At 35.2% G+C, this 14,831-nt stretch overlaps 1 protein-coding gene and 1 non-coding gene across 3 annotated transcripts in view; one reads left to right on the forward strand and one right to left on the reverse strand.

Moving 5' to 3' along the window:
- The window catches only part of LOC129939991 (uncharacterized), a 33,017-nt gene that overhangs the window by 8,947 nt on the left and 9,239 nt on the right, over positions 1 to 14,831 (reverse strand). For both annotated transcript variants that reach the window (XM_056048206.1, XM_056048207.1), the window contains 5 exons: positions 11,366 to 11,596; positions 10,803 to 10,964; positions 10,507 to 10,665; positions 10,202 to 10,435; positions 9,816 to 10,127 (listed from right to left, as the gene is read on the reverse strand). In XM_056048206.1, the coding sequence (XP_055904181.1) occupies positions 9,816 to 10,127; positions 10,202 to 10,435; positions 10,507 to 10,665; positions 10,803 to 10,964; positions 11,366 to 11,596 (1,098 nt within the window). The remainder of the gene's footprint in view (positions 1 to 9,815; positions 10,128 to 10,201; positions 10,436 to 10,506; positions 10,666 to 10,802; positions 10,965 to 11,365; positions 11,597 to 14,831) is intronic.
- Trnai-aau (transfer RNA isoleucine (anticodon AAU)) lies at positions 9,465 to 9,538 on the forward strand. Its single transcript has one exon. It is a non-coding gene; the product is annotated as a tRNA-Ile (tRNA).

Consider the following 14,831-nt stretch of genomic DNA (forward strand, 5'->3'; position numbering starts at 1 on the left):
GTAACAACAAAGATATGTTCTTCGAGCTCTTAGACAAAACACATGAGCAGTGTCCTAGCTACGATATTAAAATTGTCCTGGGCAATTTTAATGCCAAGCTAGGAAGGAAAGACATCTTTGGGGGAATAATCGGGAAGAACAGCCTGCACGACAACACTTCCAACAACGGATTCAGGCTCATAGATTCTGCTGCGGGGCGAAACGTCGTCGTAGCCAGTACGCGTTTTCCACACCTCAACATCCACAAAGGAACTTTGACTTCTCCAGATCAATCTACCGTCAACCAGATTGACCATATTGCGATCGAGGCCAGACACGCTTCCAGCATCATGGATGTATACGAACTTTCCGAGGAGCTTACATCGACTCGGACCACTACCTCGTTGTAGCCAAGGTAGCACTTCGGTTTTCCAAACCCAAGGCAAAACACGGAGGTGCTGGGAGAAGGTACAATGTCGAACGACTACAATCGACAGAGATCGCCAAATCCTTTTCCGACCGAGTTACAAGTAACCTCTCTCGAAGTTCTCTGCCGCCAACACAATGTATCGAAAACCAATGGCAACATTACCAAGATGCAAGATTCGGTGCAGAAACATGGACTATGACAAAAGCGGATGAAAGCACAGTCCTGTGTGAAATAGGGCCTCACCCAACAAACTTCTCCATCTAGCTCGGTCCCTAGCTAGATGTCTCCGGTTTCGCGCTCCAAGTTGGGTGAGGTTACCTTCCACTTGTGAGCGCAATATAAGGGACTTCGTTTGCAGTCAAATGCATTCTTTGACCGAAAAAATTAGATCAAGGTAGATAGTTAATTTTTCAGTTGTGTTTTGTTTGAAGTTTGAAACATTGTTCAACTATTATTTACCTTCCGTTGATCGTACAAAAAGCATACTTATAAGGACTTCAATCTTTTACTGACTGCAGTAAGTAAAGTCAAAGTCAAAGTCAATTAACTAAAAGTTAAAACTCGTGTCTTTTACTTTTTCATAAAAGTAAAAAGTCATTTTCATAACTTTGAATTGAAGTCAGTTTAAAAGTCAATTGACTCAAAGACTGCATTTAAATTATTAACTACCTATGAAAATTGACTTAAAGAATTGTACAATGTCGAAGAGACTGCAGTTGTGTCATAAACTCCAAACTGGGAACTGTACTTCATTAACCTCTACCCTCAATTGATCGTGCGGAAACTACTAACATCACAACAGTCTACAAAAAACCTCTCAGGCAAACTACAGGTCCATATCGACTTGTATTTTGTATTTTAAATAAATATTACTCATTCCTTTTCCATATTGACAAGAAAACTTTTTACTTAAATCATTAATGAAATTATGCAGAAAATAAATTAGTCAAAGAATAATAAAGTTCAGCTTTCAGTTAATTGAAAAATCATTATTAGCTGTCATTTTGACATAAGTGGACTAGATTTGATAGTCCACTTATGATTTTTCTTGACTATCTTTCCAATAAAATTGCCTGAATTGGATGGCAATACTAAAACTTGCCTTACTTTCAAGTCTCTTATGTCGACTGACTTCAAGACATGACTTTTAAAAATGACTTAACTTTTATGTTAAAAGTCAAGGTTGTTTTGGATTTAAAAGACTTAAAAAAAAGTCAAAGTCTTGGCTTAACTGCAGTCAGCTTTCAGTTGAATAAAAAGACATGCTTAGGTAACATTTTGAAATAATTTTAAGACATTAGACATGATAGTATGTAAGGGATTTTGTTTACCCTTTGTATATTCTAATCTTAGTCAGTTTCGTAATACCTTAAGTCAATTGTAGTTCCTGTCTGTCATTTTTCAATAGAAATCTGATGACACGTTAGTGTCTGTACATAACCCGGGCTCAGTGATGTACAAGTCTCCATTTGTTCTACGCACGTATTATTATGTACGAATATAGGGGACCTACAGTTATAAACCAATTCCGAATAGTTAAAGTGACAAGCTCTATTTCTCGGTAGAATTACAAGTTCCCAGAAATAGGCAGTAGCTTCAAACAAAACAAAAAAACCCAAAGGCGAATTGCGTTCTAAATTGTTTCAAAACTACGAAATAGATAGGATGTTTTCGAATACAGTAGAAAGCATGTTACTTGCTGCTAACATAACTAAAAATTTAGTAAAATTCACAAGGGAATAATTAAAATCATTAATTTAATCAACTGATAGCAAAGTGAGAATAAATTAACATAAAACCAAACTTCTCAACATTAATTTGGTTTTGTTAGATAAAAAAAGAAACTCAGATGACCCAATAATTAATAAAATACAATTTTTTTTGTCGTTGTTGCAATCACGTTTGATGACGTCGAATATACAAACAAAAAACCCAAACGAATCTTAAATGCCTCGACTTATTGACTAAATGTTTCGTCAGAAAGAACTTTTTGAACAGAATAACAACAATAAAATTACAAACAGAGAGCCCATGACTAACGTTAAAACAAATGATGATAAGTATAAAATTTTAAAATTTAATTATAATATAATCTGTGTATTCAATAAAATTCATCTCAGTTTGTTAATATTTTCATCGCGATCAACATCACGGACGCGACGGGCTAAAAAAATGCTGCATTACTTATTCGTGTTTTGTTTAATTATTAGTAAAATCGAGATAAATGTTGCCCAAAAAATAAATTCAACAATAGCAACAGAAAAATCCCCTACGAACGGCGAAGACTTTTTGAATATTCAAACTCAATTACTTGAAATTCAAGACGATATCATTTCAATAACCAACGCCTTAGGACAAACTGATAATTTAAATGTCATTCTACGGAGAATGACTGTCACCAAAGATACTTTTCGGCTTATCGCAGACAAATTGACTAACGAAATCCATGGAAGAGATGAATGCAGTCAAATCGCGACAAAAATGCTCACCAATCACTATCAAGCAGTAAGCGCACAGCTGAAGAATCTTCAATCAAATGTCAAGGACTTTAAGTTAAAGCGGCTGCCTTTAGCAACAATAGCTGATATAAAGGAGTTTAAATTCGATTCGGCTCAGGAAAAACTCAAAGAATTAAATGAAATTTCAGATGTTTCGGAAATTGTCCAAGATCTTTATGCAAGTTCCTCGGATAGTTTCGAGCTCTTGGCTAATCTTATCGAGAGTTTAACTGACAAAGATCTGATTTTTAACTGTGTCAGAGCTCTGCATCAGTATATCACAACCCATGGCTATGGTGACCCTTATAAATGGATGCGTATGGCGAATTTAATGGAGGCAGGAGTAATCCATCAACCAGGTGTCAAACTTGAGATAAAAACACATGCAAAGAATGTTGTTGACGAACTTTATCAATCAATCAGAGTATTCGTAGTCAATTCATTAAAAGCTAATGCTAAAATAGGTGCATTTGAAAAGAACGGAGCAATATACAATCTAACAATGGCTGTATATTTGTTTGATCCCTCCCATTCTGAAAGCATCACAACCGAATTTGTGGAAAAAAGTTTTGAGAATCAGGAAAACATAAAGAACATCTTCGATACCATAGAAAGCCACAAATATATCCAACAAAGAATAACAGGAATTATAACGCTGTTTTGGAAAATAAAAGACTCTCGTAGGACTAACAACAATGTTCTCTTCGATATAGCTTCAGCCTTGTATAAAATCCATTCAGACGACGAAGTGTATCAAGGTCTTAGTCGTGCAAAGCGATTAGGAGTTAAAAGGATAATCGATTCTTTGCCTACTTGTGCTAGAAATTTATACTTTTTGCCGTCGGTTTGTTTATGGAACAAGGCCAAGGAGGGATACCTTACAGCTGGAAATTCAACTTTAAATAATGACACAGAAAGACGCAACATATTTCTATCGGAAGATCCATTACCAGGTAGACAATGGAATGTTCAACGTATTGACGGCCACTTTTTATTTTCCAGTCAAACTTATCCAAGTGAATATTTGTATGCAGCCGATTTTAATTTCAATCGAGATTTGAGATATGTATTTAGTTGGATTCCAGGAAACAACACGGATTCGCAAAGCAAATGGAATATCCGATTGAATGGTGATTATTGTTATATTCAAAGTGCAGCTTATAATGAAAATATGATTTCATCGAATTATAAGACATTCGAAGAGGACAACATGGAATTGAGCTATGTTTTTACATGGAGTCCGAAAAATGAAATGGGCAAGGATAGGCTTCAGTGGCAAATAAGGAAATGTGATTAGATTTAAGTTTAATATTTAATAAATACCTTTTTTTTAGTTAATTGTTTTATTTTTAATTATTCTATATTGAGTGAATTTGGAAGTGATTGTTTGTTTAATTTATAACATCGACTCGAGTAGAACAGTTAAGATATACAGATTATTTATTATAAAATAGAAAATGGTGTTGTGAGAGTTAGGTGCACACCATATAAGTTCACATGACCATGTAGGTTTTACGTAACCGATATATCAGTTAAAATAGGCGGATCTATAATGGACTCCTACAAAGACATTAGATGGACTGCCTCTACTTCAAGCAATCCGTGACTAAAAAAAGCCAACAATGAGAGAAACCATTCTCACCAGGCGCAAATATATTAGATATTTTTTTTTCTTAATTTTAAATAATTTGTTGTTTTTACATTTGACAAGTAAAAAATGCGCAATATTTAATTTAGTATTAAAATTCACAAAAAAAATGGTGAACATTTTAAAGTCACAGTTTGCAGGTTTAGAAGAAAAGTTTCCTCACGGAGTTATTTCTCGAATAGGTTATCACAATGTACCATTGAGATCTTGTGATTTAATATCTCTTGACTTTTTTTCTTTTGGGGACAAGTGCCAATGTTCCACTATTCTAGGGTTAATAGATAGAATTTTTGAAATTATCGAGAGCATAATGCATAAAAAGGATATGGTGCTGCAACTGTAGTGGTGGCGGCCATTGGCCCGATATCGTTTTTAATTGTTAATGGCATCCTGTTTTTTACATCCATTGGCTTCTCTTTAAGAAATAATTTTTTTTAAATATCAAAATGAAGCGTCTTATTGAAAAATCTTATGCATGATGACTAAAAATGCAGGGAGAGGTAAAAAAATCGTGTAAGCTAAAGCATGAACATAACAACATAAAAGAAGAAATAAGCGAACGACTGCTCAAATTCATAAGGAGCTTTCTATATTGTACCAAAGTTAGTTCTAGACAAAACGACAATATTGTCTGTTCTCACACATGGAGTAAAACCTTGAATGCTTAAGATCTAAGTCTTACGGAAAATTGTTGGCCTTATATTAAAGGAAGATCAATTTCAGAGATGCTACAAGCACTCTTTCGAATTCGATATTGGAAAAAAATTAAAACTCGAAAACCACTTTAAAAAGCCCTCACCATTTTCAACATCTATTGAAATATTGTACAATTCTTTGAATCTGATTTCTGTATGAATAAAGTGCCTGTATTTATAGCAGGTGCTCAGTATGGAAACCTAAGTTGCTTTTATATTTTCTCTTACTAGAAAACATTACATATTAACTTATTTATTTACGATTCGAGAATCTAACATATGCAAAATAATAATAAATTTTAATTTTAAGCAATAATTTAATAATAATGACAAAGAGAATTTATGAACTAAGATCTTTCATTTATTATACCTAAATTATTTTTATATAAATTTAAAAAAATACAGCAATGAAAAAGTGATTCCATCCGATCATAATTTGTAGAACAAGGTTTTCATAAATAAAAGCTCTTATTTTCAATGACCGAGTAGGTAATTGTTAACAGAGTCGTAAAAACTAAAGTCTAGAATTTTTTTAATGTTTGACTTCCAAAATAACCTTCGTCGAGACGTATTTAAAATCATGACTTGAACTCAATTCAAAAAGCCAATTTACTCAAAGTTTTTTGAATGCAGTCTTTTCACTTAATATCAAATGGTGTTGTTTGTATTTGATTTGTTCACCAACATAAAATTCCTTATGTCAAAGCAATTGGTTTAAGTCAAAAGAATGCATTTAAAAGAAATAGTAATCCAAAACAGCTGGGATGTCAGAAAATTAAGTTATCCAGGAATTTTTGGTATACGGGTATCTGACCGAAGACCTAGTTCAACGTATGGATTCAATTTGTAGGAATCAAAAAATTCATTTCAAATTTTAAATTTTGTTTGGTAAAAAAAATTAAATTATGCGTTTAAAATTTTGTTTTTTAAATAGTTTTAAACTTCGAAATGTAAATTTTTGTCTGTTTTTTGTCAACAGCTAAAACTTGTATGTCAATTTAGGTATCCAACTCTTTCAATTAGTTATTTCAAAATCCACCTATCCCGGATAGATTATCCAATACGAGATTGAACACAGGCACTAACTTTACAAGTTCAAAAGACTGCATTCTAATGACTTACAGACTTTCAAAATGGACTTGCAAGACTTTATAGAGTCAAAGAGGCTTTCTAAAAATTTTACAGTCATATTTTTATTGTGATTAAGTTTCAGTATTTCAATTAACTACACCATATTCCAATAGTGGTGGAACAATGCGTCAATAAATAGCTTTGAAGAAATAAAGTTTCGTTTATCTTATTTCAAAAGTTGATTGATTCAGGGCAAGTAATTATAATTCCGGTGGATCTGGAAGCCCAACTAAAGACCCAAAACAATACCTAGTATAAAGTTCTCTATCGTCTAGCTTTCTAAAGGGATTTACTCGGGACTTAAAACAAGTCCACAATAATTAATATTTTGTATTTTAAAGTAAAGTACTTAATTCCTTTTCCAATATGACAAGGAATTATTTTACACAAAACTTTTAAAAAATATGTGCAGTAAATAAATAAATCACAGACCTATAAAGTCCAGCTTTCATTTTAATGGAACAAATTATGATCAGCTGACATTTTGACAAAAGAAAAATTGACTTGGTACTCTGCGTTCAATTTCAGACAGATAGGGTTTCCCGATACCTATTTGTTATTATATTGCATGTAAATAAACAGATGATCTAAGCTGGCGTGTTATAAAAGGAATCAAAAAGTATGCAAGAATTTGTGGTATATGTGAATATCTAATATAACAGTTAAATCAACTTATGGTTGAATTTGAAGGAACCACAGTAAATTGATTTCAAATTTGTATTTTTCAAAAATCCGGTGAACTACTAAAACTATTAATAAAAAAAATTTATTTTATAATAATTTTGGACGTCGGAATCTAAATGTTTGGTCTATTATTTGCGAACAGCTGAAAGTTATTTTTATTTTTTGCAAGCTATCTCAATTTAGGTATTAAACTCTATAAATCAACATATCCAGGACAGCCTATCCAACACGAGATCGAACGCAGGTAAGGGAAATTTTTCTTGACTAAATTTCCAATGAATTTTACTTTTAGTAAAATGTTTAGAGATAGTAAGATGTTAAAATAATTTTAAATTAGCTACACCTTTTAAGTCTAGTTAATTGCTTAAAAATACTTCAACGTTTACCTAAATTTTTTAAAATTTAAAAACATGTGGGTCTCAATAGCATCCAAGGACGCATAAAAAAACAATAATTAAACTAGATTATACATAACTAATTTTAATTCTATCGTTCACATAGGATTAGAACCATTTAAGAAAATTGCTATCAAATAGAATAAAATTTTAAGTTTTTTACTAAAACTTAAAGCATTCTTAAAATTTTTGTAAACAAAATCCAATTGGCACCAGTTTTAAAATACGTTTTTATGTTATTGGTGGTCGACCACTATAGAATCCATGTCGGCTATTTGAAATTTGGAATATAAACACAACATATATTTTCTTCTTCATTATCTAATCAAGCAGTTTAGGAATAAGTGGCTGCTTACATATTAAGCGATACTTTTCAATTTTCTTTTTAAAAGCACTTTTTTTTGAAAATTCTATAAAAACATCGAATGAAGCTTCGGCTGTGGCACGTAGCGCCGTCCTGTTGAAACAAAATGTTCCCAATATCCTCCTCTTCAATTTTTGTGAACAAAAATTCGTTCAACAGGCCCGATAATGATAGCCATTGACTGTTACGGTCACTCCTTGTTCATTTCCGAAGAAAAATTGCCTAATTATGACTTCGGATCGAAATCCGCACCAAACAGTGACTTGTTTTGGGTGTATCGGCTTTTTAATGTATAAGTGCGGGTTTCCTATGTCCCAATTGCGACAATTTACCAAGATCAAAATGAGCTTCATCTGAAATGATGATTTTTTTGACAAAAACGGCATCTTCTCTAAGCGTTGTCCAAGCGTATACTTTCTTAGAGTGGTACGCAAACAAAAATACAAATTTTTGATGATAGGTTTTCTCCTACTCGGTTGATAAACAACTATCAAAATGGACGATTTTCTGAATAATTTCGTTACAAATAGTGTTTCTAAAAATAGATGTCCAATTGGTGAAGATTTTCGAAAATTGTATAGATTTAGTGAAATAGGTGTGCAATTATTGAATTATTGACAGAATAGTTTTTGTGGTGGTACTTTGACTTATCAGGAAAAAAATGAGGATTTTTCTGCGTTATGCAGGAGATCCTGGATTTCAAAGCGGTGTTGATGAAGGCATTGGTGTCAATCAATCAACGATATCTAGGGTGGAACAGAAAGACGCAACAAAAATTGAAAGCCGCGCAACTGATTGAATCATATTCCCAAACACTTCTGAAGAAAGAGAAGAACCGCAAAGGTTATGGAGCAGTAAGTATGAGTTTCCTTACGCCATTGGTGCCCTGGATTGTATACATGTGCGCATAAGAAAACCACCCTATTACCACGAGGAATACGACAACCAAAAAGGATACTTCATGACAAAATTAAAACAAACAAGTAACGAAACTTTATTTAGTTTCAGTTCTTTTGCTATAATTCACTAAGATGGTCAGCATTATTGTTTATAATTACACTTTTATTTTTTATTCTTCTTGACTCGACTGACCGCACAGAAACTATTTTTTTAGCTAGTGTAAGTGCACACAAAGAGCTTTGAGATCGTTCTCATATCAATGTGTTAGAACTGTCTTTATGCATATCAAAGTGAGTCCGAGTCTGCTTGATCGATCTCTCATGCGAGTTTAAGCTCGTCAGCTCTGTCTCTAAGAACTTTCTCATCTTTTAGCATATGACCATTGTTTCTAACTGCTTTGTCTAGAAAGTATGTAATAAATACTATAGAAAAACTATCAACTATCAACAATTGCACGAGAGTCACTCGTCGTTCTTATTAAAGGAAAAACGACAGAGTTAGGTGCGGAATTTAAATATTCTACACACATATTTCAATTTCTGATAAATGAGTCCAAAATTCTTAAAACTCGTATATAGAGTGAAATCATGATTGCTTATTCTTCTTCTGGTTCTTTCTTTAACGGAGCCAGGTAATTGAATTCTCTAACAAGAATATCTAAATAATGATCTATTTTTATTTTGTATTAAATGTACAAGTTTTATAGTTTGCCAACGATCTTCAGAAGCACGATTTTATGTGGCCCATTAGCTCAGTTGGTTAGAGCGTCGTGCTAATAACGCGAAGGTCGTGGGTTCGATCCCCCCATGGGCCAGAGATTTTTTTATTTTTTAAATGCTAAATCAAAAGAACAGAAAGTTAAGAATTTTGATGGGTTGCAGTTCAATTTCGATGGCTTCATAATTATTTGCGTGTCTTTTCTTAGGAAGCTTAAAAAGAAAACCTGTCTTGAAACAAAGAAACAAAAATCGATCTCAGGTTTTTTTGCGATGTGAGTAAATGCTTATGATTTAATTTAAAACAAAAAACATAACAAAGGTATTCAAGGCCATGATATTGATTTATAATTTCGATCGATATAAAAAAATTACCTTATTGTCGTGCAATTTTTCACAGTGTATCTCCGCAGTTGTTTGCTGTATAGTGGCATAGTTTGCATAAATCGGCTGTGGTGGTGGTTGCTGCTGCTGCATATTCGAAGGAATGTAAGAAGTTGGTGCTCCAGTTGCATAAGTTGCATATGGATTGATTTGTGCTGCAGCAGCAGCAGCAGCGGCCGCAGCTACAGCTGCTGCTTGTTGCTCTTGTGAACTTAAAGTTCTTGGATTTCGTATACTACAATGACGACGTGGAGGTTCGGGAGCAATTTTTTTATTTGCCATTGGACTTCCAGTAAGATAGGGCTACAAAATTACATTTAAAAAAACACCATTTGGATTATATAATTGAAAAGAAATATAAAAAAAAAAAAACTAACAGAATTCAAACTGGAATTATCTGGACAAACTGCATATTCTACTGGTGTATTCATATAATGATGCTGTGCATCTACAGGCATATTCTGAAGTACGGCTCTAGTCAGTACTTTACAACGATCGGCGGCATTTCCACGTTGGCGGGGCAATGTTCCACCGCCCTCTTCATACATAAGCTCTCTGGCTGCCTCATTGGTTGGTGTTATGTCGCCATCGTCATACGAACGGCGCCATGACTAAAAAGTAGGTACACAACAAAATGGTCCAATTACAAATCCATTAAATATTTTCAAAAATATTATATTACCATGTTTCCAGGGGGATTACTAAGTACCCTGGTTCCTTGAGGTGGAGTAAAGTGCCCATAATCAGTGGTGGTATAGTGACTAAAAGTCAAATGGCTTCTGGTACTGTTATCGTGAATGTCTTCTAGAGATTCCAAGCTCTTGCCACGTGGTTGACGTACCTGTATCAAAACAAATTCAATTCATATTTATTAGCTTATTTAAAAATCATGATGACAAAATAAGAAGAAAATATATATTAACGTTTTTAGTTCACTGAATTCTCTTTTCCCCTCGCTATCCTTAAGAAAAAACTCACCTTAATCAATACCACATCATTACACTCGTGATTACTTCCTGTGCATGTGAAATAGGGGTCGCTTATACCATAACTTTTGGAATCATCCCATGAGACTCTTGCTGTTGGTACCATAGTTGGTGATGGCAATTGTGAAGGAGCTTGCCAAACTTTACGATATTCCTACAATTGTCGTTCAAGTTCGTTTCGTTAACATACAAAAAATAAAATTCAAATAAATATAAAACTAAAACTTAAATAAAATCCAAAATCAAACCAAATTCAAACACAAACTTAGCTAAAATGCAAATGAAATAAAATGCGAGTCAAACTTAAAAACAAAAACTTAAAAAACAAAGTGCTTTAAAAAAATCCAAAATACAAAATGATAATGGTAGATTTATGTACATTTTGGTCAGTCATTCTTTTTGATTGATCTACTTTGGTTTTGAGTTTTTTTATATTTCAAGCGATAGTCGAGCCTAGTTTTATTTATGTATATATATATATTTGCAACAAACACAGCCACAAGTCTACAACTAGCTTAAAATTACAATTTTATGTTTAAGTTTCTAGAACTTTACCTGTTGTTGATATATTGATCCACCAGGATTCCATTTTCCACTGATAATGTCCTTCACACGTTTAATGGCAAGTAAAATTTTCTTCTGGTGTCCGAGTTTCACAATTCCAATATCTTCGAGATCTTCCCATGTAAGTTGTGTTACATCGCGAACGGTTTTATAATTTTGATCGAGGAGCGGTTGAATATATTCTTCCAGGCGTAGAAGCTGCAGCCATTCTTCAATAGAGCCCTAAAATATTTTTTTGTTTGGAAAAAGCACAATTAAATTTTAATAAAAAGAGTTATTAAGGTACAGTTTTTTAAAGAGTAGGCAATTATTTCTCCTAAATGAGAGCTCTAAAACGTATATATTTACAAAGTGGGTCAAAAGTTTCTTCCTTATTCGAAAAAATCATAACTATTCTGTTTTTTAATTGATTTTAAGGTACTTATAAGACAAACTTCGGAGATTTACCAAAATGACCTACAGCACTTTAGAGTGGACTAAACTAATTGAAGTTCTTTTGAAAATAATCACTCGGTTATTTTAACCCAAAGACCTTATTGTATTGCATTGATTTAAAGAACAAGGAGCTGATTATTCTCGATCTGGATGACTTCGTACTACCCGAATTGAAGCAAAAATGGATCGCATTTGTCCAAGTGTTGCGGAGAGTCGGAAAATTCGACACGAAAGGGTTCTGATCAACTCCGTGTATCCCGCGGTTGATTTCGAAGAGTTATAAGAACCGAGTTGCAGCTGGTTCCATACAAAATCCAATTTGAGCAAGAATTAGAGCTAGGAGACCTTTAAGAACATATTCGATTACACGAAATGGCAAGGTAACATTTTATTGTTCTGTACGTTTTAAGGATTTGACTGCACCAGACTTTTTTGTGAGCTTATTTTAAGAGTAAAGTGTATGTGAATAACCTCACTACTATCCCCTAGGTTCGGTTGGGTTAGGTTAAGGTGGTTGTTAACGGGAAAACCAACACACTTAGACCAATAGTATGTCCGTTGTGATACCACATGGATCTTATTATCTATCTTCCTCATTTAACCAGTTAGAGCTAGCTATGAAACGTTTGAGACAATAAATGTAGGAATTTCTTAGATCATAGTAGTAAAAGTCTCCAAGACAAAGTCTTCATCTTTGTGAGTGGGCAGGACATGAATATAGAAAGTGAGACACTGTCTCCTCTTCTTGTCTGTCTTCCATGCAGCTTCTGCAAAAATCGTTTGCAAGACCATGCCTACACATTGGCAGTGTCCTGTTAGGACTCCTATTAGGTAGCTTATGTGTAATCTACCAACTGAAATAAGTTGCCTTGAGCGTTAAGAATCAAGCATTAGCTAACTTAGTTTTGTTGGGCGACAAGTGGTTGTATTAGACCATCTGTGGTTTCCTTTGTTTATGGTATCATGCTTAAGCATAAGTTAACAAGTAGGTAGACCTATATTGATGTTGGATTTGTCACCCATCAAAGGTGAAGTTGTTCCATATTTTGCAATTTCTTCAGCTTTGAAATTTCCTGGAATTTCTCTATGATCCTGCACTCAAATAACGTGAATTTTGAACTGCTCTTCTATCTCCACAATAGTTGGCAGTCGGCAGTTTTGGGCTGTTAGTGAGTTTATTGAGACAGAGTCCAAAGATCTTATGTCAGGACTATCTCATAAGATGCATATATCGGTTGTGGATATGACGTTTTTTCTGAACCAAGAAAGGTCCTCCTTGATAGCCAAAAGTTCTACCTTGAACACGCTACAGTGATAAGGAAGACGAAACGAGACATAGATTTTGTCCAAGTACACACCTCCACCAACCCCAAATTCAAATTCTTGTAAAATACGGGCGCCGAGCTGAGATATCTTACGATGTGTTATGGAAAGCGCTCTAGAAAGAGTCCGTCTCTGTGAGCATGCCCAAGGAAATCTCCATATTCATCATATTTTATAATTCTTGAATAAACGATTAATACCAAATTAAATCTATAAAAGTTATTATCACTTTAAATAAGGAAGTCACTTTTGACCCACAATTTATTTTTTTTATAATAAACACACACTCAAGGGAATATTACTACCCTTATTATGCAGAGGAGTAATATTCCCTTGAGTGTGTGGGGGGAGGGGGGGAGAGGTGTTTCCACTAAGGCACCTCTCCTTATCCAGGCGGCAGCGGACGAATTCTCGAGATAGAATCAACGGTGGCGTCTACAGTTCCAGTAAGGTCGAACTACTTAGTGAACACCTTATAGGGCTTCTTCGACATATTCGGAGCCCAGGCCTATAAGGAGCGGTTCATCCGGCTCCCCTTCCTTGGAGTTATACTAAGGATCTGGCCCTCCAGGTTGGGGGTTGTGCCGTCGGGGTGACTTCCTGGCCACGTAAAAACATCATAGTTTCGAAGCAACAACAAGCCTCGGATACGGACGGATTCACTGTTGACAACCCACGCATACGAAATAAGGACAACGAACTTCGGATATGTACGTGGAATGTTAGGTCCCTTAACAGACCACGTGCAGCCGAACAATTAGCGGAAGTCCTAAACTGCTGCAAGGCAGATATTACAGCCATCCAAGAAGTGCGATGGGATGGACCGGGTAAACGCAAACTAAAAGACTGCGATATCTACTACGGCGACTGCTACCGAGAACAAAGAAAGCGTATATTTGGATGTGGATTTGTTGTTGGAACTAGGAACAGTTGGAAGTTGGAACAGTGTGAGCGAGCGCATCACGACAATCCGCATCAAGGCTAAATTCGCCAACATAAGCCTAAAATGCGCGCATGCCCCAACAGAGGAGAAAGATGAAGACACCAAAGATATGTTCTTCGAGCTCTTGGACATATGAGCAGTGCCCTGGCTATGACATTAAAATTGTCTTAGGAGATTTTAATGCCAAGCTAGGAAGAGAAGACATCTTTGGTGGCATAATCAGGAGATACAGCCTGCACGACACTACCTCCGACAACGGATTCAGGCTGGTCGATTTCGCTGCGGGGCGAGACGTTCTGGTAGCTAGTACGCAGTTCACGCATCTTAATATCCACAAGGGGACATGGAAATCTCCTGATCAATCAACCGTCAACCAGATTGACCACATTGCGATCGACGCACGACACTTCTCCAGTATCCAGGATATCCGAACATTCCGAGAGGCCAACATTGACTCGGACCACTACCTCGTTGTAGCCAAGGTACGGCTACGGATATCCCGATCCAAGCCAAAACAAGGAAGTACTGTGAGAAGATTCGACGTTAGACGGCTACAATCGCAAGAGACTGCCATGTCCTTTTCCGATCGAGTCTCTAATAACCTCCTAAGGAGTCCTATGCTTCTTGCATTAAGCATTGAAAACCAGTGGCAACATTGCCTTGCAGCCATCAGAGATGCCGCCTCTGAAGTGCTAGGTTTCACACGGCCACCACAGCGAAACCCTTGGTTTGACGACGAATGCCGGCAAGCTCACG

The sequence above is a fragment of the Eupeodes corollae genome, chromosome 1 (assembly GCF_945859685.1).
Source record: "Eupeodes corollae chromosome 1, idEupCoro1.1, whole genome shotgun sequence".
Lineage (NCBI taxonomy): Eukaryota > Metazoa > Arthropoda > Insecta > Diptera > Syrphidae > Eupeodes > Eupeodes corollae.